The sequence below is a fragment of the Micrasema longulum genome, unplaced genomic scaffold, assembly GCF_059751315.1.
Source record: "Micrasema longulum isolate JH-2025_06_02 unplaced genomic scaffold, ASM5975131v1 h1tg002359l, whole genome shotgun sequence".
Taxonomy (NCBI): domain Eukaryota; kingdom Metazoa; phylum Arthropoda; class Insecta; order Trichoptera; family Brachycentridae; genus Micrasema; species Micrasema longulum.
The window spans coordinates 156,959-182,799 of NW_028279509.1; the positions used below are offsets into that span (position 1 = coordinate 156,959).

At 36.5% G+C, this 25,841-nt stretch overlaps 1 protein-coding gene across 1 annotated transcript; it reads left to right on the forward strand.

Moving 5' to 3' along the window:
- On the forward strand, positions 1 to 17,599 carry LOC148272361 (phenoloxidase-activating factor 2-like). The gene is made up of 7 exons (XM_088240150.1): positions 1 to 79; positions 4,751 to 4,865; positions 6,680 to 6,901; positions 12,784 to 13,022; positions 14,546 to 14,730; positions 15,187 to 15,351; positions 16,956 to 17,599. Exons 1-7 carry the CDS (start codon positions 10 to 12, stop codon positions 17,133 to 17,135), a joined length of 1,176 nt encoding a protein of 391 aa, XP_088096276.1. The 5' UTR covers positions 1 to 9; the 3' UTR covers positions 17,136 to 17,599.
- Positions 17,600 to 25,841: the final 8,242 nt, after the last annotated feature.

Sequence of the window (25,841 nt, forward strand, 5' to 3'; positions counted from 1 at the left end):
GTCTCAACGATGTTCTTAACAATAGTGGTACTGTCTTTGGCGAGCTTCTGTGTTGCACAGGACAACCGGGCTACTCCAGGTACGTCAAATAAACAAGCATAATTCATTTCTTTCAACGCAAATATATTTGCACCATCGTTTGTCCTTCGATTATTATTTTTATTTATTTTTCAACAATGTTGACGCAACAATCTTAAAATTAAAGTCCCGCTGAATTGCGAGCATACAACATAAATAATAATGTTTGTGAAAGCAAATTATTCTACCGAACCCCGGAAGGAACACTCCCACGTTACTAGAGGATGGGTCATGGGGTCTACCACAAAAAATTCAGGTTTCTGTAGCTCAATCAAAAATCATTATCGATGTGCTTATAAGCGACGTGATAACAATTTCTCACCACGGTTGTTTATCGTATTCGCGATCACGTTGCAACATTCGTTAACACTTATATTAAATGTCAAAATATTTACGTTTCGCGACGTATAATCCTGCTGCGCAATCACATATTTTAATTTTCGCGGTGTAAATATGGAAAAAATTCCAAAACTGCTATTTTTTTATTTTATTTATTCAAATTGTTCATTGATAAACCTTTACGGGTTACATACACTTAATAAAATATTTGTACTTTAATAATTCACATTCTACTGTTAATATTAATATTTTTAACATCTTTTGTAAAGGTTGTCTGTGTCTTTTGTTAAGTTTTGTCTGGTAGTTTATTGTATAATTTCAGTCCATGGTTTATTAGTCTCGATTGTCCTTTTCTCGTTTTAGAAGGTTGTAAATGATATTTTTCTGATATTCTCGTATTGTGTTCATGTTTACTACAGTTTTTTTCAAGTTTCAATTCTTCCTCTACAATTACATCGGTGGCTAATTGATGAATAAATTTTAAGGATTCTAATTTAAAGAGTTCAGCTATTTATTTAAATTTATTTAAACAGATAGGAAAAACATTTTCGAGAAGGGAATATGGAAGTCTAGGCATTTACAGGGCTCATGACCTGTAATCGGCTGGTTTAAGTGGCCACTTTACACACTGTGTAACATTCACAATTCTGTCTATGTTTGAACATCCACATTTCCTCAACTCTTCCATCTGTTGGCTTTTGTGAAGTAAAAAAGCTGAAACCTTTATCACGCGGGTGAGATTCATCCGGCTGAACCAAATCGCCTACTAGGCAACGCCTGAAAACAATTTTCCAATTTTTATACTTCTTCTTTTACCAGGTAGTTAATTCAACAATGTTTGATTATGTCCAAATGCTTGCAGATTGGCTAGATTTCCTCCCTAGGGAGTTATTCATGGAAATCCCCGTAAATGCCTAGACTTCCATATTCCCTTCTCAAAAATGTTTTCTTACTCTGTTTAAATAAATTTAAATATGAGTAACTCCCTAGGGAGAAAATCCAGCCTGTCTGCAAGCATTTGGACATACTTAAACGTAGTTTATTTATCACGCTATTTATTGCATTTACCCGGCGGTTGGCGAGCCAAATGTCAAGAAAAGCAGTCGCCATAGAAATTGTAATTTAATGTTCACTTTTTTGTATTAGATACTCCTTACTATTTCGCAAATGCAATATAGTGTATTATTTTTTATTGTAAACGCGGAAAACAAAAAAACAAACGGACACGAGCGTTGACTTAGAGATTACACACACATTGACATATGACCGCGATAACTTAAGCAAGTTCATTATTGTTCATCGTGATCGCTCAAATGCTTAGCATGTTTTTAAGCACGTCGATAGCTATTTGTGATTGAGCTACTGGGCCCCAAAATATTGAATATGTTACCCGAACATTGCTAAATTTGTAAAAAAATGTTTACTGGATTTATAAAATATATTAAAAACATAGTCAAAAGCGTAGTAAAAAAACAAATTAAAAAACCCAGTAAAATATGAAATTTAAACCAAAATACATAGTGAGGCGCATAGAAAAGTACATTGTATAAAACATATTAAAAACATAGTTAAAGACGTAGTAAAAAAACATATTTAAAAACTCAGTAAAATATGAAGTCAAACCAAAATACATAGTGAGGCGCATAGAAAAATACATTGTATAAAACATATTAAAAACATAGTCAAAGACGTAGTAAAAAAACATATTTAAAAACTCAGTAAAATATGAAGTCAAACCAAAATACATAGTGAGGCGCATAGAAAAATACATTGTATAAAACATATTAAAAACATAGTTAAAGACGTAGTAAAAAAACATATTTAAAAACTCAGTAAAATATGAAGTCAAACCAAAATACATAGTGAGACGCATAGAAAAATACATTCTATAAAACATATTAAAAACATAGTTAAAGACGTTAGTAAAAAAACATATTTAAAAACTCAGTAAAATATGAAGTCAAACCAAAATACATAGTGAGGCGCATAGAAAAATAGATTGCATAAAACATATTAAAAACACAGTTAAAGACGTAGTAAAAAAACATATTTAAAAACCCAGTAAAATATGAAGTTATACCAAAATACATAGTAAGACGCATAGAAAAATACATTGCATAAACATATTAAAAACCCAGTAAAATACGTAGTAAAACCAAAAACATATTTAAATACGTAGTAAAAAAAATAGTAAAAACAAAAACATATTTAAAAACCGAGTACATTATGTAAGACTGAGAAAAGCATTGTCGGCAAAATCAAGAAAGGAGCTCTACGCTGGTTTGGACATGTAGAGCGAATGGACAGCGAAAGAACGGGTGAGAATATTTACAATGCGAATGTTGATGGATGCAGAAATAGAGAAAGACCGAGAAAAACATGTCATGACCAAGTCAAAAGTTGGAATAATCGGCGCGCGTGCATGAGAATATGTACGAATGTAGAGGAAGCGAGATCTGTATGCAAATATAGAGTGATAGGGCGTTCTATTCTTTCTGCCTACCCTTACGGGGAAATGGCGTGATGGTTTGTTGTTGTTGTAAAAACAAAATACATAGTTAACAATGTTTTTTTTAAACCCAGTAAAATACGCAATGAAGGCAAAATACGTAATAATAAACATGGTAAAAGACAGAAAAAAAAATGTATTTAGCAAGCAACTTATATTTTTAAAAACATAGTAAAAGTCATAATTTTTATTTTTTTGTATTTAATTTTATATGAGAAGGTATTTATGAACAGAAAATATAAAAATAAAAATAATGAAACCCACTAAACCGCGAAACCGGCTGTCAGCGGGTTTCTTATTTTTCCTTTACAAAGAAAAACGTTAGGAGAGATTATATAATTTTAAAAAGTAATATAAACATTATTAAGAACTAAAAGCATAGGTACGTATTTTTTACACAAAATTTATGTACAAAAATTTTAATGTAAAATAAAATGAAAATCAATATAAAGCCTTGTTACATATTAGCCATTTAATTATTTTTTTCTTAAAAGTTTTCTCAACATTTTCTTTTCAGATCTGCTTAGGAATCTTCGAAAATTTTAGTAATTGTATTGAATATCTTTTGGCCATACTTGTTTGCAAACCTCGGTACTGAAAAGCCTTCACGTTGTGCTAGCCTTGTGTTATGTATATGAATATACCTTTTCTGGTAGTTACTATCAAATCGATATCTAGTAACAAATTAGCCATAGAATAGCATTTACGGACAGGCAGCCTTGCTTTTTAAAAAGTTCGGGTACCTCTTCCTTATCAATTCTGGCTGATCTGTTAATTGATTCAAGAGACGAGTTTGGTTTTACAAGAAAGGCCCCAACTGGTAATACCGTACCTAATAATCGACTCCGCTAATGATTGATAAATAAGTCTTAATGTTTTTATTGGTACAAAATATTTTATTCTAAACATGCTGCCTATAATTGTCCTTAATCTTTTACATAATTTGGTGATATGTTTTACCCATTTAAAAAAAATATCAATAGTAATGCCCAAATACATAAAAAGGTATATGTTACGTATTTCTTACCTTTCTCTTGACGCTCAAATTAGTAGAACGATAAGTGCTTCTACCAGCTGAGACAGATTAAATGCATACGCAAAAAAATGCCAGTTGAAGCCGCTCGTCAATTGATAAATGCGTTTGTAGTGTCTAGAGTCGATTATTGTAATGGTATCTACGCAGGTCTACCAATGAAAAAAATGACTCGCCTACAATCTGTATTGAATGCCGCAGCTAGACTTATTTTCGGAATCTCTAAGTTCAGTCATATCACTCCACTACTTCGGGAACTGCACTGGCTACGTTTTCCACAGAGGGTCGAATACAAACTCTGTCGGCTTATGTATAAGTCACTGCACAAATCTGCTCCGGAATATCTAAGGGAACTATGCATTCCAGATGAACTAGCTGACAGGCGTCTCACGCTTAGATCAGCTACGTCTACGACGAGAGGAAAAGTTATTATACCTCTACGCAAACAGCGCATTAAATTTAGTGAACGCGCATTTGCGGTCGCAGGCCCTACGGCATGGAATGCTCTCCCGGCAGAGGTGCGAGGCTGTGAAAGTGAAGTGATGTTTTGAAAAAAACTTAAAACCCACTTGTTCTCTAAATCATTTAAATAAATCCGTAGCATGTGGCAGCAAAATTAATTGTTTTAATTAAATTACACATTTAAAAGCTTCAATTAAATATATTTTAACTATAGAATCACTATATAAAGCGCCCTTGATTAATTATATTACGAAAATGGCGCTGTATAAGTTATCCATAATAATAATAATAATTTGGATGCTGGGAAAGATTAATTTGTTTGTTTATAGGAGCCGTGGAAACCTGCAGAACCGAGTCTGGAGAAGACGGTCAGTGCGTGCAATTTTATTTTTGCAATGCGAATAATTCAGTTCTCACCGATGGAGTGGGTCTTTTAGACATAAGGTGAGTAAAGAAAATATAAAAAATATTTTTTAAAAAAAACTTATTCTTCGGCGTTGTTCCTAATTAAATTAACAATATAAAAAATTATCAAATGACAACAGGGACGGAGAGCATTTAAGAGAGCGGCCTATGGAAGTCTAGGCATTTGCAGATTGGCTGGTTTAAGTGTCAACTTTACACACTAACTAACATTCACCATTCTGTCTATGTTTTAACATCCACATTTCCTCAACTCTTCCATCTGTTGACTTTTGTGGAGTAAAGCAGCTGAAACCTCACGCGGGTGAGATTCATCCATCCCAACCAATTCACCTACTAGGGAACGCCTGAAAACAATTTTCTAATTTTAATACTTTTCTTTTTTTCGGTTAGTTAATTCGACAATGTTTCGAGTGTGTCCAAATGTTTGCAGACAGGCTGGATTTCCTTCTTAGGAAGTGTATAAAAGTTTTCAGGCGTTGCCTAGCAGGTTAATCGGTTTAGCCGGGTGAATCTCACCCGCATGAAAAATATTTCGGCTCTTTTCGGAAGAGATGAGAAAATGTGGATGTTTAAACATATGCAAAATAGTGCATGTTACACAGTAGCACTTAAAGCATTAAGTTTGTGGTCATACATTTTACTAAATGGTTATTAAATATTTGTATATAATCACTTACCGACTTTTCAATGTTTACCGGTTTCGAGACTTTCATCGAGACGAACATCAAGAAATTTTGACATTCGTGTTAAAGAACATATGAGGTGTCTTCACAATAACAATTCCTCCGAATTTTTTAATCACCCAATCAATTTAAATCATGACTTAATTAAACATACAGGAGTTAAAATCTTACATACACAAATAATATGGAAATATTTCACATTAGGAAAGCTTTAAATATAATGTTTCTTTGATCAATAATCAAACAACCTTTCAATATAGTCCTTTATTCGATTGTAATGTAATGTGGATTTTTTGTATTTATTTTTATTTATGAAGGTAAACATGAACAGAGAAAATATAAAATGAAAATTAATGAAACCCACTAAACCGCAAAACCGGCTTGTCAGCGGGTTTCTTATTTTTCCTCTACAAAGAAAAGCGTTGGAGAGATTATATAAATTTAAAAAGTAATATAAACATTATTAAGAACTAAAAACATGCGTATTTTTTACACAAAATTTATTTACAAAAAATGAAATAGTTGATTGTTAACATAAAATAATAATCGATATAAAGCATTGTTACATTTTTTTTTACACCACAACAGGCCAGGAGGCCCAATTACAGTGGTGAATTACATCACAGAACACCCAGGCTTGAGAAGAATCACATTTAATTTTTGTGTTCTCTCCGGAAATCGAACCCGGAATCTTCCGTGTGTCAGTCAAGCGTCTTGACCACTACACCACAGAGGCCGCCATACCTAATGGTTATGGAAAAATAAACTAAAAATCATAATTACGCCGGTCATTTGAGTAGCGTGCACTCCCGCTTACTGGCAATAACCGACTGATTTAACGAATTTCTTCTTTTTATTCTGTCTCCTTCACACAAACACCGACCACAGAACCGCGTCTCTGTCTTCCTTGTTATGTTATATTTTCGTGCTCTTTCTTATTCAGTTAAACAAAAAATATTTTTTGCGTTAAAATTCTGCATATTTATACAGATTTTGCATTCCAAATCTGGGGTGAAAATGTCCATTTAAATGTTACAAAAAATACAACTTTATCATTTATAAAAAAGAGAGATGTATCAAGTCTCGTATGTAGACTCGAGTTACACCACAGCCGCACAAGAGTTAGAATTGCTGTTTTGTTTGTTGTAGAAGCGGCACTGGACCATGCGACAACTATATGGACATGTGCTGCGTGGCTGAGCAGAAAGTTGACGTCCCGGTGACCGTGCGCCCTCCCGCGTCCACGCCCACGACCTCCGGCCGAGCCGGCTGCGGCCTTCGGCTCCCGAACGGGCTCGGCTTTAAGATCAAAGGAGACAAAGACAACGAGGCCCAGTTTGCCGAGTTCCCGTGGACGGTCGCCGTCATAAAGTAAGTGGCTTATTGCCTGCGAATACCCATAAATATATGTGAAATGCATTTACAAACATTAATTGTGTAACATCAAAACATTTTCATTTGGAATTTTTCAAATAAAATTATCAAATAATACAGGTAAACTTCGTTTTACGCCGATTCGATTTACGCCGATTTACAATTACGCTGGTCGGTGCCGGCGGGGGATTCACCGGTTCGGCCGACACCAGTGCCTAGATTATGAACGCTATCTTCATCTGTATATATCGAGACGGTATACTTAACTTCTGTACTATCTGTATCTTACCTCGGTGTGTTTTACCTACTTGTCATATCGACGTCATATGATAGTAACAAGCCAATGGAATGAGCGCAAACAATTAGTTAGTATATATAATTCTCATTTATATATTAAATAGGCTTCTGTAATAAAAAGCGCTCACTTCAAAGCAACTATAATCTCCAATAAATCCCAATTTAAGCTAAAAATGCTCGCTTGAACATGACTTTTGAAAATCACTTAGACGGTACGCTTAACTATCGTCTGTATGTATTTACCAATCTGTACCGATCGATTACAAAACCGGCTCCTATAACGTCTCGATACATACACTCGAAAAGATAGTAAAACAGATAGAAAAAATATAATAACAAAATATTTTTTTTAGAGTGGTAACTTTCTGACGCATATAATCTGTGTCTGACGCCTAGATACTCTTATTTGTTAATATGAGAGAACCTAGCGACATTACTTCCACATCTAGGCGTTCGTTTTATTAAAGTGACTGTTATGTCGGAATGTAATTCGACTTCGAAACTTACTTATTTCTCTCTCATATTTTTAATAGGCTTTTTAAGAAAAAGGTGCAAACCTCAAAACGATTAAAAATTAAAGGAAAAATTGCAAGGTGGAACAAACTTTTTGACACTTTTAATGCGTAGATAAACGTGTCGAGGGGTTCTAGACCCGTCGGTATAAACCGATGTACTTACATCCAAACTTGATGGTGGGGGTGGGGTATCGGTAGTTAACCTTTTTAGTTGGTCTAGAGACTTTTATCATTGACTATGACGTCATACTGAAACTATGTCATTTTAGAGCGTAGATATGTGTACCGTGACGTACGCTTCCCCTGGTTTCATATCGATGTACCTACCCAAAACTTAAAGGTAGGGAGGGGGTCAGTAGTATATCTTTATAATCACTAGAGGGAATTTTTCTTTAACTATAGCCGTCGAGGAGAAGGTATGACGTTTATAAAAACGTAAAAACGGAAGATAACTTCCCATCATAATCGAAGCCCTGACGACAGTAGGTGCCGCGATTCAAATAGCAGACATACTTGTACACGTTGTTTTATTCTATTACCGTGTAGCAGCCTATTTGTGTGTGTGAAATTGTTTCCGAGCTAGTTTTCGTTTTGATTTTTAGAAAAATAAAAAGGTACGATTATATTTTTTATTTTATTATTATTAAAATTAAAAGAATATTCAGATATTTGTAGTTTATGCTATGATTCTGCAAAAAAGGAAGCAACAATCAAAGCAAATGAAATTGGATGCTTTTTCTAAACAATGTGAGAATTTAATTTAGTACCTTCGGACTGCTGAGTTAGTATTTATTATAAAAAAACATTATTTACATCAAGAGATTTTTATTTACTTTGTAAACGTATTTAAACTGTATTTATTAAATACATTTATAATTTATTTTGAATATCTACCATCATCATTCCCTTTCTGCACCTAATGGTGCATAGGGCACTGCATTGGTACACCTTGACGTATTAGGTGCGTGGCCAATAAAATGAACCGTTTTTGCGGAAATAAGTACAGATCTTATTTTGAATGAAACCTCATTCAAACTTTAAATGTATGAGTGAGGTGACATTTTGTATTGCAACACATTTTTTTTTACAGGCCTATTTAGTAAGGTGAAAAAGGTAATGCATAGATAAGATAAAAAAAAGTACCGCAAAACTATTTCGTTAAATATGCATTGTACAGAAAGCATGGCGATTTTAAATTGAATGATACCTAATTCAAATTTTGAATATAAGAAGGCTGTCCAATAAATACGCGAACCTTTTTTTTTTTTTTAATATTTGCGTTCTTATGTTTTACCCAAATATTTCATTTTGAGGGCCATTTTCAACGAGTTGTAAATAACTCACTATTAGAAAATAGGAATCAAGTTGGGGTAGAGTGGAATTCGAACCACGGACCTTTGAGCCATGAGTCCGAGAAACTAGTCACGGGACCACAACCCAAATCCTAAGTTAAGAAAACTTTATTTTACCTTAATTTAATCTATACGAGTTTTGCCTGCTTCAAAATACTCTCCATTCGTCACCAGGCACTTGTCCTATCTTCTTTTCCACTGTTCAGAGCCTCCCTGAAGCTACTCGGCAGTAAGGCTTTTCAGTTAAGTTTTATTGTTTCCACATCCTCCCAGTGGTGTCTCCTCATCACCATTTTGCACTTCGGGAAAAAGAAAAAGTCAGAGGGGACATTCATCATCATTTATTATCAAAGAGAGTTGCTAAATCATACAGTCTCAAAAGATTCCTCTCTCGCAAGCCTGTTTCAACCGGTTGATATCAAATAAAGGCGTCACCCGGTCCAGGAGATAACAGACAGATCTCTCATAATATGGACTCCAGAAATCAATTCAGAACACATAATATTGGAGTTTTACCTACCATTAAAACTCTTATTATGTTTCTATTGATTTCTGGAGTCCAGGTAACGCCTACCTGGTGCATTATGAGCTTTATGAAAAAACAAAATCCATGGATGACCGGGATACCAAATTGGCGGAAACGGACAGAGCGACCATAGATTAAGACATTGACCCAGGAATAGACGATACGAAACCACAGACAACGGGAAAGAAAATGAACGCTTCTCTCCACCCTTCCAACCCTTCCAGGGAACATTCGTCAACACCCTTCTTAAGAATCCATCGTCGTTTTCATGAGCACTTTTGAAGCCAGTAACGCACTCAACCCTTTTCAACTTTTGATCCGGCGTCAGTAACTTGGGCACGATTTTGGCACATAGTTTAAACCCAAATCTTCAGTTAGAATGTTGTGCACTGTTGATTTACCTAAGTTTAGTTCATCAGCGATCATCCGCACAGCTTTTACCAAAGAAGTTAACTGCATTCATTTGTATTGGGGTTCGGTGGCAAAGTAAATAACGATAACGCATAGCAACGCCTATTCTACGAACCAGCAAAACACGCAGAATTCGAGCATCCATCTTCTGTCAGGCGAGTAGCGCGATCACTCTGTTTCCATCCCTGTCCCACAGAGTCCATCTTCTCTGCGGTCTCCCCACTGTCCTTCTATTTTCGTAGGGTCTCCATTTAGTATTCTGGGGGTCCACATCCCCAGCTTCTCATTTCGCCACGTGACCCGCCCACTGCCATTTTTTTCCCTCTCTCTCCGCGATATCGGTCACCTTCGTACGGCGTCTTTTCTCCTCTTTTCCACAGGCCGCTGATTACACTTAACTTTCTGAACACTGATTTTCTGAGAGGTATGTTGTCACCGGCAGAACACGAGAGTCGTAGACTTTGGCTTTCAGATTGTTGATGGGATTTCCCTTCTAAAATCGCGTTTCAGCTTTCCAAAAGCAGCCCAACATAATCCGACGCGTCTGAGCAGTTCCTCAGCATGATTTAGAATGTGTGCTTGGGCACAATGTTACCTTGGGGTAAATGTACTCGTCAACAGCACCAATAGTTTTACTTCCAGTACATATGTTACTAGACGTTGGACTCAAAATCCTGGTTGTTTCTGTATTAATGAATTTCATCGGGTAATGACCCGATGAATCTTTCTGGAGGCTTTGTATAATTCTTTTGTCATAGTTTCCAGTTCATTTACCTCTTTATTTATAATTGCTTTACTATCTAGTAAACGGAGGTGATTGAAATACTTTCCATCTATTTTTATTTTTATCAAATATAATGTTTATCAACCTGCAAACGCCTTCTGGGCTTGAATAAAAATAAATAAATTCCTCTCTGACACGGGCAAAGCCCATAAAAACAATAAATTTAAATGTTCATCTATCTTTCATTATTAGCTCTAAGACAAAACAGTGTCAAAGTTCACTGATAAAAATTGAAAATAAATTTATGATTTCGTTATCTGTAAAAAAAAACATGTTTTGTTCTCTCAAAAATATTTGATTACATTGTGTGGATGGGTGCGCGTGAATTGATTTGAGGTTAAATTAGAAAAATGGATTACAATTGAAGTTATTTATTGAGTAGATACACGCGAGTTGCATCCTTCCAATTTTGTACAGAAGAAATTTACAATAGCGAACACTTGGCGAGGAGCTGGTGGACGGGCGACACGAAATACCAAGATGAAATGTGAATGTTCTTCCGATGCACGACGTTTAATAACGACGAGCTGACGTTGCATCGGATTACGCGTTGCGGGCCAAAGCGGTGTTCGGCTCTGGCAACCTCACGGCTGTTGGCGCTGCTCTCTACAACACCAACAGCCAAAAGAATAAATGACTTGTAACGACTGACCGCATCGGCTTTGTGGTGTAATAGTCAGCGCGTTTGCCTACCATGCAAGAGGTCTCGGGTTTGATTCCCGACATGGTTGATATGAAATGTTTATTTAAAAGGGTGTTTTTATACCAAAAATATTTTATAGTCCCAGAGCTGGTACCTGAAGCGTGAGACTAATCATCTTATCTTCATGTACCAAAAATGATCAAGATACGCTGCGATTGGTGTGCCAATCCAGTGCCCTATGCACGATTAGGTGCGAAAAGGGAATGACGATGACTAGTAATATTTTTTTAAATATTTTTATTTTTATTTTTTTGACAACGTAGTCTGCATAAGTTTACGAATTGTTTTATCCATTTCGCAATGCAGACTGTAAATAATATATAAGTTGGAAGTTAGTGAAAAGAAAGCAGATAGCTGAAAAACTGCCGATATGTACAGAAAAATAGATCTATTTATCCGCAGAAGCCGTATTTTATTTATTTTTATTTTACTAACATAAACGGCAAATGTGCCTTTTACAAAAATTTATAATACTAACATATATATTTATAATACTAACTATAATACTAACATATTTGGCTTAATATTTTTTTTTTTTTTTAAAAACATAAATTTCCTTATACCTAACATTTATAAAAAAAAATTAACTTAAAAATTATACAACATTTATATTTAAAAAAATAACCTAAAAATTATACAGCATATTCAGTAGAAAGTTTAAATAATAAAACATTCCACAGTATAACAACAAGAAAATCATTAGTACTGTTTCATACAGCTGTGCAAAGTGAACAAAAAACTGTATATATTATGAAATGCATGAATAAATAAATATAATTACCATTCACCATCTTTGAAAAAGTTCAAAAGGTTTGTTCTATAGGAACAATACCCTACACTAAATATATCAGATACGTGGGAATAACTATTGCCGAGTTCATGAAGTCTGTTTAGTACGGCATTACAAGTATACACTGTCCGTGAATTGTTGCTACAAACGGTGGCACCTGTCTAGTCATTCTTCCAGGCACCCTGAAGTTGATGAGAGATAATTTCAGGGCAATATTATTATTAGTATTTCTATTAATGGGTGAATTCGTGCGGCGTCTGGGTGCCCAAAATAGTGCAAGAGATCTCGCTCTAGTATAATTATTGGGAACATACAAACTGATCTCTTTCAGTACATTTGGATTATATATACTTCCAGAAACAAATATATTTTTTTTGGGGATATAATTGTCGATATTAGTAAGATAATAACATGATTTCTCATACTCCTAACGGGTTTATTAAAATTATTACAGAACGAGAGGAAAAATCAAAAGTTGTTGTTTTGTCTACGTCATTATAGATCCGTTCCAGTTCCAAATTCCCAGAAGACGCAGAACCAGTACCAGTGCGGGGGCTCGCTCATACACCCTCGCGTGGCCCTGACGGCGGCGCACTGCGTGGCCCCCAAGAACCAGGGCGACCCTCAGCCCAAGCTGAAGGTCAGGGCGGGAGAATGGGATACCCAGACGAAGAATGAAGTCTATCCGCACCAGGATAGGGACGTGGCCAGCATCGTGACCCATAACCACTTCTACGCAGGTGAGACTAATCAACAATATGTATAAATGTACGTCCAAATGCTAGCAGGCAGGCTGGATTTCTTGAGTTATTTAGCTATAAATTTGTTGCAACAGAGAGGGAAAACATTTTTAAGAAAAAAATGTGGAAGTCTGGACATTTACAGGGCTTTTGATCTGTCATTGGCTGGTTTAAGTAGCCACTTTACACACTGTGTAACATTCACGATTCGGCCATGTTTAAACATCCTCATTTCCTCAACTCCGTTGAATTTTGTGAAGTAAGAGAGCTGAAACCTTTATCACGCTGGAGAAATTCATCTGGCTGAATCAGGCAACGCCTGAAAACAATTTTCCCACTTTTTTGCTTCTTCTTTTACCAGTTAGATAATGCAACAAGTTTTGTCATATCCTCTCGTCAAAAATGTTTTCCCTCTCTGTTGCAACAAATTTATACCTTAGGGAAGAAATTCCGCCTGGGTGCAAACATTTAGACGTACTCAATATGATGCCTGTGGGGAGAATGCTTTAATTCTTTCCACAGGCATTCTTCCTTTCTTTCTTCTGCAGCCTTATTCTCTCCACTGCTGGGTGGCGGATGGCGGCCTCTTCCAAACGTCTCCATTCCTTCCTATCACCCGCTTTCATCATTCACGTTTTACCGGCAATGTCGTCGACCCATCTTTTCTGTGGCCTTCCAACACTTTTTTTGTTTGCCCGCGGTCTCCACTTTATTATTCTGGGTGTCCACCTGCCATCATTTTGCCTCGCCAAGTGTCCTGCCCACTGCCATTTCAATTTCGCTGCACGATCCATTATATCCACGACTCCGGTTCGGCGCCTTATTTCTTCATTTCTTATTTTGTCTCCTAAGACATCTCTTCTCTAAACATACACCGAGCATCTCTCTTTCCATGGATCGTTGCGTGCATTTTAATTTCTGGCTACTTTTTTGTGTTATAGACATGGTTCGAAGGTTCGATCCACAGGCATTATCAACGGTAAATTTTTCCTGCATTCTGGAAAAACAAATGGTCCGCGTTTCCTAGTTCTTCAATAGTTGCTCGGTACATATAATTTTATGCGCTCTAAAATGTTGGGATTTTATTAACCCGTGCAGAAGTTTAAAGGCCACCATAAACCAGAGAATTCTCCTTCCAGCCCGCCAACCTTTGATACCGAGCAGACCTAAAAGAAACAATGCTGGGTACTGCAATGGGTAGTATCCATACTCTCTCAATTAGAGGTAACGAAGAAAATTCTTCTGTGTTCTCGCAACCATTGGTGAGCGAGTGGCTTCTTCAGCCTTCCACACCACCGCATATAGAGATCTGGAGAACCAGATTGCTACGCACTAAAGTCATAAACAAAACATTGATGGTTTTCATTTCTGCGAATCTCAAATCCCAACATCTTGGAAGCTGAACGACTCACGTTTGCAATGTGACTATGATACGCTAATGAGGTATCAAAGGTCTATATTGTATTGATCTATGTGTATTAGCGCTTTCCCATCTTTCTTTCCTCAATAACCCATTTTTTCAGGAGGACTATTCAATGACGTAGCTCTGATGTTTTTGGAGCGTCCATTCGACCCTGCGGAGAACATCGGAGTCATCTGCCTTCCCCCAGAGGGCCCTGTCTCTGCACCGGGAACACGCTGCCTCGCTTCCGGTTGGGGCAAAGATGTCTTCGGCAAGGAAGGAAAATATCAAGTCATACTGAAAAAGGTTCGATCCAAAATTCTTTTGAATATCTGGTCTATTCAAGGCCATACAACATCCTTCTGCCCGTGACTGTTTCACCAAAAAAAAGCCATAGAAAATGGCAATAATTAATGATCGTCAGGAACTGGGTAACCCTACGCAGCGCGCATATTTGTAAATGCCCGAAGGTTTATCTGTTCGGAATGCTTCGGAATTCACACATGTCAGGATGCAGATATTTGACGATTTCCATTGTGTAGAAATAAAACAAATTCTTTTGTATGACATTTATGGCCAAGCCGATTTACTACAATGAAGCCTGGAATGTTTTTGTCGGGTGACGGTATAGTAAAGTCTCTACTGCAAAGAAGATCTTTTTTTCCACATCCGCTCCTGAGTGGAGCACGTGGACATCACCAGACGCCTCCGGGAGACCCTATCGCCAGCATAACACGTTAACGTACATGGATATGATTTCAGGTGGAACTTCCGACTGTGGCGAATAACCAATGCCAGTCCGCCCTGAGAAAAACTCGACTGGGAGCCGAGTTCCAACTGCACCGATCGTTCATGTGCGCCGGGGGTGAGCCGGGAAAGGACACGTGCAAAGGAGACGGAGGTTCAGCCCTCGTATGCCCAATACCTGTAAGTACAGATTCATTTTATGACAACTTACTTAAAAATCGCCAACTACTACTATAACACATGCTAAGAAATTCAGCCCTACGGGCCTTTTATAATTCGCCCCCCGGGCCTCGTCTAATTCAACCTCCGGGCCTCATATAATTCACCCTCTGGGCCTTGGTTGATTAAGTTTCCTGAATTAAAATCGAAAATCTAATAACCAAATTTAATTAAATGAAAAATATTTTCTAACGGGTTCGATTCCCCGACATGAGACAATAATTAACATGAAATATTTATTTTCCAAGGGTTTTTTACACTAGAATATTTCAAAGTCCCTGGACTGGTACCTGGAGCGTAAGACTGCTCATCTTACCTTCGTGTAACAAAAATGAAAAATGATAATGTATGGGAGCCGAAGTATGCACTTGGAAAAACAGGGATGAAAGTAGGCTGAATGCTGGCTGTCGAAATGTGATCTCTCAGGCGAATGTGTGATAAAACTATGTACGATAGATGCCCAAATGTCGAGATCCGTGCGTTATGTACGGCTGAGACAAGCATTATCGACAAAATCAAGAAAAAGGCTCTGCGCTGGCTAAGAATATTTTCAATGCGAATGTTGATGGATGTAGAAATATAGGAAGACCGAGAAAGACATGGCATGACCAAATCCAACAAATACTTGAAGATGGACATGTCAAAAGTCGGAATGATCGGCGCGCTTCCATGAGAATATGTATGAATGCAGAGGAAGCGAGATCTGTATGCAAATTATACTCCCATAGAAATACACACAACACACCCTTTTGTTGTACCTTTTGGTACGAAAGATTTTTATTTAGAAACTTCGCTAATCGGTCTTTAGACCGTATCTTTTTTATGTTAATTACTAAAAAAATTATAAGATTCCTAAGATGATTTTAAAAGAAAATGTTGACATTGATTTTAAGAAAAAAAATATTAAATGGTTAATGTGTAACAAAGCTTTATATTGATTATCATTTAATATCATCTATTTTAATTTTTATAAATAAATTTTGTGTAAAAATTAGGGATGCTTTTAGTTCTTAATAATGTTTCTATTACTTTTTAAATTGATATAATTTCTCTAACGTTTCTCTTTGTAAAGGAAAAATAAAAAACCTGCTGACAGCCGGTTTCGCGGTTTAGTGGGTTTCGTTATTTTTCCTTTTATATTTTTCTGTTCATATTTTTACCTTCTTTAATAAAAATATATAAAAAATATAAAAAATGTTATCACATCATTATTGACTGTTAAAATAAATAAAATAGAGTGATGTGGCGTTCTATTTTCTCTGCCTACCCTTGCGGGGAAACGGCGTGATGGTTTGTTGTTGTTGTAATGTAATTTTTTAAAGTTAATATGCGGAAGCCTCATCTCCCAATTGAAAAACAGCTGTTATTTTTAGTTACTTAGGTTTTCGTTTTTTGTATGTATTCTTTTGATATATATTTTAGTTTTTTAAGTACAATTTTTGACCAACTCTTCTTTTGACCGGTGTGTTTTCCGGTTGGCTGGAAGACAGCGCTTCGAGAGGAGGACTCATTCTTTGTACTTGAAGTTTTAAATAAATAAATATAAAAAATAATGTGCATTGCAGGGAAAGCCCGGGAGATACATGCAGACCGGGATCGTAGCCTGGGGCATCGGGTGCGGAGAAAACAAGACTCCGGGGGTTTACGCTAATGTCCCGTCCGTCCGGAAGTGGATTGATGACACCCTGTATACCAATGACATAGACATGGCTGGATTGAGTGCAGACGACATTCAAGATGACTGAGTCGGCAATCATCGAACCGTCATCAACATTCATAATCATCATCATTCCTTATCCGCTCCATAGTTGGAGCATATGGCGTCAGCATCCTCCCGAGCCAGTTGTCCCGTAGTTTTTTAAAAATATATATTTTTACACAAATACATAGAATTAAGAAATGTCCAGAAGGAGCGTACAATCATATTTGAATACATCGGACTGTGTCCAAAAATTCCCCCACTATGCCCCACTTTCACCGCGCGCATTTGTGGTGTCACCGCGTAATGTTGCGCGATGGGAAAAATATAATCATAACACAAATGTTAGGTAAAAAAAAAGCAATCTGTTAATTTATATCTAAAATTTTACTGTGCACGCGGAAATATTGATTAACGCAACAGAGAAGATAAGTAAAGGGTCATTTGATAAGAGTAATTGAATTAATGAACTTTGAATTAAAATATTAAAAAAAACTATTTTACATAAAACGGATATTTTTATATCGTGTTGAATAATATTTGATGTTTTAAAGATAATGTCGGTCAAATGTCCACCACAGAGTTGTTTTATCCGAGGTCAAATTTTCATTAGTTCTCTCATTAGATGAGCAAAGTAGGGTAAAAAAATTTACTACCCTGGCAACACTAACGAAATGTCTGTTTTGTTTTCTTCGACAATCTGACAGATTTATTTGCTACTTACACATTCATTTTCTAATTACACATGAAATGTGATCCGACACTGTTTCTTTAAGATCCTAGCAGTATTTCTGCACTTTAGGACACAGCACGACAAAGTTGAATTCAAATCATGAGTTGCGTACTGAGCTACAAATAAACTAATGGGTCAAAACGTAAAACTACTAATTTATGAGTAGTTTAGTCGCCTTCTGTTTTATGCTGACTTGAGTTTTTCTACTGACATTTCTTGGTGGAACTGCATTTTAATTATAATAATAAAAATTCTTTATAGTTTTATGTCACTTTTATTTATATATTTTTTTAAATAATTTTTTTAATATTTTTTTTTTTTACCAGTGACCGATATCTTTAGACTGGCGTTCAGTCTACCAGTGTCTACCAGATGTACCAGTCTGTCGGTGTACCAGAATGTCAGTCACTAGTAAAAAAATTATAAATAAAAGTGGAATAAATCTATAAAGTATTTTTATTATTGAAATTTAAATTAGACGTTTTTATAAATAGACCTTACCGCGTTCATTGAAATAAGTTAGTGTTAAATAAAATACAATATGAAGTAAAAGGCATACTTTCGCAGGATTAGGCTGCTAAAAGTTGGAGCTCCTACCCCAGTTGGAGATTGACAGAGAAGACACGAGGTTGCCGTTTGATGTTTATTTATTACATGGCGAATAAATAATGAATTATGTCAGGCGATTAGGAGTTGAAGAAACTGCACTTGAACTACACACTCAACAACGCTTTGCCGTGCATACGGTTGAACTGTAGATAGGGGTGATTCTGCAGCTGATATTTAACTGGCCATCTCGGGTGAGGTAGCTTTCTTCAGGCTGGGTGCTGGGTCTGCGGCAATATTCTCCAAAGGAGCAGGCAGCGACGTCGAAGGCGGAGAGGGCGTACATTCAATAAAACACTTGTTAATACACACTTTTATTGACAAAAAACATAGGGGTTTTATAGACAAATTTGTACCGTGTCGCGCTCGGGCACGGTACGAGACAGCATACATACATAGGCCGCAAGGGAGAGCGAGAAGGGGTCGGACTTTCCCGGCTTATATCGTAGCGCGTTCTCCCATTGGCTAGATAATATTATATTTTATTTTATCTTCATACTTATGAAGTCCGATATTTTCCTCGGGATATGTTTCACATATGAAACGAGTATGTGGGCATCTTCCCCGTATCTTAATTAATGTACAGATGATACAGGAAAAAATCCTACATACGGATAAAAAGGGTGACACAAGTTTCAATGCGATTGGACAGGGTCTGATTCCCCGCAATCCGATACATATATGTAGCTAGGGTCTCGATATTCTAACTTCCGCCCCTGCGAGTCACATAATTTACCGTCTTTATTTAAGGGGCAGCAAATTAGATTACAAATCGAGACTCCTAGCCGAAAATAAGCACGAAACCCCACATATAAATAATACTGTAAAACACTTGTATCGTACACTCTCGTCCGAGCGCCTCTGCGCGCTCATTCCGACGATTTTCCCCGTGCGGCTATCGTCTCCGCCTGGGAGCCCGCAAAAGGGCCGCTCGGCTCGGTGTCGATGTTCAATGCTCGGCGCTTGTTCGCCGCGATGTCCGATACATCTCGTATACTAGACACAGATGATAATATTTCATCATTCAGTGAGCAGTCGTATATGATTGGATTTTCCAGACGAAAAAACACTCGTAACCTTGTACTTACTTACCCAAATATGGCGATTTGGAATTCTTGTTGGAATGAACAATAAAACAATAATACTTTAAAACATCTTTTTTATTAAATCAAAATGGCTTTTTACACATGCGTCATTAAAAAGTTAATAATTTATTCGAATAATTTTCATTTTATATTTTTTATATGTATAAAATATGACAGCGCGACCGACTCCATATAAGACCTTTCTAAGTTACTAATTCTTAAATCTAACAGTTTTAAATTAGGCTAAAGCTAATACACTTAATTCCTTAATCTATTTTTTACAATATGAACCACAGAGAGACAGCTTCGTTGGGTTATTTTATTACTTAATACTTTAGACCGAGCGAAAGTTTCAAATTATTCGTCTTCGCAATAGTTGAAATTATTAGCAGATTACTGTGGTGGTATTCTGAATCTTCTCTAACCCCATATCTGGCCACACTGATCATAAAACGTCAAATAAATATGATTTCAATCAACTCTTGAGTGGCTGTGATGTCGCACTAGTCGACACAGGACACAAAACTCGTGAACTCGTATTTTTCGTAATCTTCAAATGAACATTTTCACGCCGGTTTTGGAAAGTAAAATGTGTATAACTATGCTGGATGTTAATACAAAAAATATTTATCCTTTCCACGCGAAGAATGAATGTCCGTTAATTCAGCAACACATCTGTATAAAAGAGAGCACGAAGATACAACTCGCAATAAGGAAGACAGAGACGCTGTTCTGTGGCGGGTGTTGTGTAAAACAAATTCAGTTTTCAGTCGGTTGATGGCAGTGATGGGGAACGCGCGTGCGTTATATGAGCGCCGTATTTATGATTTTAAATTTAATTTTAGCTAACAGGGCTAAATTAAATGTTTCCTTGCATAAATGATGGAAAAGTAATTATTCAACAGTATGTATCCATGTTTTTTTATCTTCTTTCAAATGTCTGAACTTTAGAATATTCCGTATTTTACTAGCGGCAACACGATGTTACATCACCGCGCTCAAAGGGATTATTTATTACAGTGTTTTAAGAGTTAAGAAGATTATTGGGACATTTTAAGCATTACTATCATCAGTGTGGCCATTGTATAAAGCAAAGTGTCGTCGTGTTAAAAAAATAAAAATCCCCAAATTAACCACTCTCCAGGGGTAGTGAAGATTCCGGATACCACCACTGGTACTTTTAGGGTATGGTACTAGTATGGGGCACTGCGGCTTGTTAGAATACACCCTTTGTAACTGTAGATCTAGGTTCTGGCAGTACAGATCCTTTACTTTACTCAATGCACCGAAGTACATATGCACTTCAGGAGGACGCCGAGGCTACAAAGATTGCAGGGAGTTTTTGCTCGTCGCTTCAGTTTGTTTTTGTCCAACAGACCGAAACACAAATCTGCAGAAAAAGACCTTTAAAGTTTTTTTTTCCTACATCGGCATAAAAAAATAATGACCACAGCTAAATACAACATTTGTTAAAAAAACCCCTTAAACAATTTTCGCACCAACTTTCTGACTATTCATATTAATAAAATAAATAAAACAACTCTCTTGTTAACCACTAATTTTCTATTTTTTTCCATCGACCGGTTTCAAAGCAAACAAGCTTCTTCGTCGAGGTTTACTTAAAAAAATATTTTCTATTTTATTTTATCCACGTTTACTTAAATACTACACGTGGGCTAGTCAGTAAATCAAGTCTTGTTTTTCCTAAAAGGGTGGTAATTTGCGATGCATATTTTCGAAACTAGACAGGAGTGGACTAAAAGAAATATTGTTTATTTAATTATTAGTGTTTTTTTTTTTCTAATTGTGAATCGCTTTGTTGTCTAATTTAAATATTTTATTTTCAACATGAAGTTTTTTTAATCCAGTTCTTTATTGAAATTATGATTATTTTCTGTCAGATAGTTTGCGAATTCAGAAAAATGATTATTATTTAGGCACCTTGAGTGTTCTTCTACTCAAATATTGAAGTTTCTTTAAGTTTCTCCAAAATAGATTGAACCGCAATCATTACAATTTAATTATATTTGTAGACCTTTGTGATTTTGATTTGAATGATTTGGGATAATATAAGAACATATATTATTTAAAAAATATAACCTTTATTATTTTTTTTAAAAAACATTTCGTTATCCAAGTGACTTGCTCTTCAAAGAATTCTGAGTACTGAATATTATTCAACAGTATATATTGAAGACGGTAGTGGTTACACACATCAATAGATACATTTACCCGAGCGTCAACCACAACCATAATACAAGATACTCTAATAGGGATCTGATACTAAGTGAAGGGGTCAACACTGCTCTGGCATCGAGACAACACTATTACGTAGGAAAAAAGGTCCATAACCTTTTGCCAGAATCGTGGAAAGACAAGAGTGTCGTCAAGTCGCGGAAGATGTTGACCTCGCTCTTTTATGACATCGGTCGTAGGGAGTCAGAAAAGTTGATGCATGCCACGGATTGGAGATTCTTACTGGATGTCGAAAATAAAATATGAAAATAAGGAATAATTTTAAAAATATATTTATAGATGGCAACCATGAAACTTCGCATAAATAAATTGTCTATGTTTTTATGAATGTATGAATGTGTTTGCGCATGGGTGTATGTATGTGTGTGTGTATATATGTGTGTATATATATGAATAAGTTTATATTTGATTTAGTCTGTGCTCTCTATTAATTTGTTAACTATTTTCATATATTAGAATGTAATTGCCTAGCTTGGAACGGGGTATGTACCCTTGTTAGCTGGGCAAAGTGAACGTTAAATTGTATTTTGATAAAAGGTGTAAAAAATATATATAAATATATATTAGTTGTGTAGAATGCAGGTTTGTGCAGAAAAAGTGGTTTAAAACAAAGTTGTTTTATTTATTTTGATATATTTTTACTTTGAATTTTATAAATGAAGGCTTTCTCAGAACTCCCGAACACTTAACTCAGTTTCGTCAAAAATGGTCTGTTGGACAAAAACGAACTATAAAAGGTTCTGGCAGTTTTTCTTCTTTGTCAACCGGCATTTTTACTTGCATCTGAGGCTATTGAGGCTACACAAGTCTTCACAGCACATGTGCGGAATATGGTGGGCGAAACTGCCGTATCTCACTTTCCCCTAGAGCGTAAGACTTATCTGCCACCACGTGACAGATGATCGGGCTTGAGGGCTGATTGTTTGTAGATTCGCAACTTTTGCACGATCCTGACAATGTTTATAACATAGAGATGTGACCAATACATACATTGTTATAGATCATTCACCCGATGAACGCCAAGCGGAGATTCTCGCGGCCTTGGAATAGGCAACTGAGAAAGATATTAGAATGAGGCAAAAAGTCGACGGAAGGCTGTGACAATCAATGAGGTATGTTCGAAACGTGGTCCTTCAACCTGCGGCCAACTGGCATACGTATGTTTGGTAGAACGGACTTTAGTCTCTTGCGAGCAGTCCCTGGCTACTTTTCTCCTCGCAATTACTAAAATGCCTATATGTACGCTAAGATCGACCTAGAAAATCGATGGTTTAACTTTTCACCGGTAAGTAATGCTCTTTTATTAGTCGTAAGATATCTCCTGTCTCTGTCTTGCTCAGTTAGTCGGGCGTATAGTGAAACGATAAACAATGGTGACACGTACGCGGAAGGGACCGACATACTGAACATAACTTACAGTAGACCGATGTAAACAGTCGGTGCTTTTTACTGTACTACTTGTTTTGCTTGTCAGCCATCTTTTTTTAATAAATTTTGTGGGAAGACGATGGTGTGAATGCGATCTGGTCTTAAAAAAAAAGATTTTTATTACGCTTTTTTTCGTAGATTCTCATAGCTGAATGCCTTTGGTATAATTTTTAACTCAAAATTCGGTGCTTACTTCGAAAAATATGAAGCAATCGACGAAAGAATACGAAGGCGTCACAATTCACATTCTTCTTTTGCAATTTCCCAAAAAGTAGATTCTTTTTAGTTCAGTCGTACATAGATGCGAAGAATGGTGTCCCTCGAGGAATTGCCACACTACCACAGTTAACGCACTCAATAATAACACTAGCCGTATATTAAGGGAGTTAGCTATGTAGAGACATATACACTTATAGCTAGCTGCTCTTAAAATAGTCGCAATAAATTAAAATTTAAAATCTCATTTTTTGCGCGCTTGGCGTTCATCGGGCGTTTATTTGGAAAACGAAATTTCACTTTCAATTAGACCGTATTTAAAATTAGTTCTAGAAATATTTGACAAATCCACTGAATCATCGATGCGTACATTTCCATCATAAAGTATGGCAAGCAAAAATAAATATTAAAACATGTAAAAAATATATTTATAGCCAATAAATTAGGTACCGTTTTTAGTGAGTTAAAGCTAAAACTTAAAATAAATAAATTAACTATCCATTTTTTAACTTAGGGGTGGTTATTTTGTATATTTGTCAGTCTGAGATAGGTTAATGTTAGGTCAAATAGCTTTTTATATAAGTAAGATTAGGTCATGTCGCTTTTTACATGAGTAAATTTAAGTCAGATCGATTTTCATGTAAATAAAGTCAGGTTACTTTTTGTATAAGCAAAGTTAGGTCAGATTGATTTTCATGCAAGTAAGAAGATTAGGTCATGTTGCTTTTTATAAAAGTAAGGTCCGTTCAGATTGTTTTTTATAACATATGGGTAAAATGAGGTGAGATTGATTATTACAAAAGTAAGGTTAGGTCAAGTTTGTTTTTCTGATATAAGTAAGGTCACTATTTCATATTATACATTGGACCGGATAAGGTCGGATGGGGTAATTTTAGCGATGGTTATGTTACGAGTAGGTTAGTAGAGTCTGTTTCAATATAATTTTAAATTTGCAAAATAAATTAGGGTAATGTATATTCTCGTAGTAATACTTCCGTCACCACGGCATTTGTATCAAATTGAACACTCTCGTGTGAAACCTTATCCACGATAATACTGTGAAGTATCCTAAAGCAATTGTACAAAATATCAGTAGGAAATTCAAGTTGCCGACTCTCTTCTGCGAAGAGTTGTTAAAGATGAGTCTGTCATCGTTGTGTTCCGTTGTGAAGTCTAAATTCCGGATGGATGGAACCGTTCCGGCTATCGGATCGATCCGGTCTTTCTTAGGCCCGACTCTTTGGAAGATCGAATGCCCCGTGTGGACAGGGATGATTCTAACCATCGAGTCTTCAGCTAGCTCTTCTTCACTGTCCGAAGACCAAATTTCGTCGAGGTTTCGATGTGTGCTTCCGTGTTCTTTGTCGTTTTCAAAATCAGAGTTTAGGTTTCGATTGAGATGGAAATCCACTCGATTCCTTCGCGCATCTCTATCTTCGTTGCGATTGTCCAGAATTTTTGTGTCCTCTACGACTCTGATCTCTTCGTCGTGCGATTTCCGGTCTACATCTGAAGGATTCCTGTTAAAAATAGGTTTAATTTCTTCTGGTGACGTTCTCCTTTCGTTTTCGCTGGCGATCTCTTTTGAAAATAGTTTTTTACCTCCGGAAGAACGATCATTACTGACGTGTTTCACGTCTTTCAAGAGTTGGATAACGTCCCGCGAATCAGGTCCTAAGATATCTAACATATTCAAATAAACGGATTTCTCGTGGTTTTTTCTGTAATCTATCGAATTGGGATTCCTCAATCCTCCGGAGTATTCAGGTTTCCGGTTGCGCACATCTTCGGTGGCATTTTTCTGTAACCCTTTTAAGAAATCTTCGTCAAATGTTCGGATCACATTTTTACCACGCGATTCGGTGAGATCTGTAATTTCGGCTTCTTCACTTTTTTCAATTTCTACAGTCATCTTTTCCGTTACTTCGTTATCCGTATTGCTCTTTATTCCCGAAAGATTATTTCGCAAGTCGATTTGAGATTTCCTCGTCGTTATATCGTCTTCGTCGTAATAATCGTCATCGTACGGCACCTCTCCTAAATTGTCGACCTTAGCCTTGGCATCGTTCGTGTTTCTGTGGGCGGTCCACACATTGGTTCCGACCGGTTTGAGAACGGTTCTGCTCGTATCGAACGCATCCCGAGTTCCTAAAACCGGATGGAGCACCGTAGTTTTTAATATGGATTCGCTGTCGAGAACTTTGGTAGGCACCATTTTGGGATTTGGATAACTCCTGTCGTCCGACTGATCCGTGTCGGTGACGTGGTCGCCGACCTTAGGTTTAGCTTTGACAAGGATGCCGATTTTACCATCGGACGTCATGACTGCAGACACCTTATGTTTTTCGGATTCCTGAAGGAATTTGCCCGTATTTTGAATAGTTTCCACGACCGTCCCTTCCGCTACCTTGAGAACTTTTTTCTGATC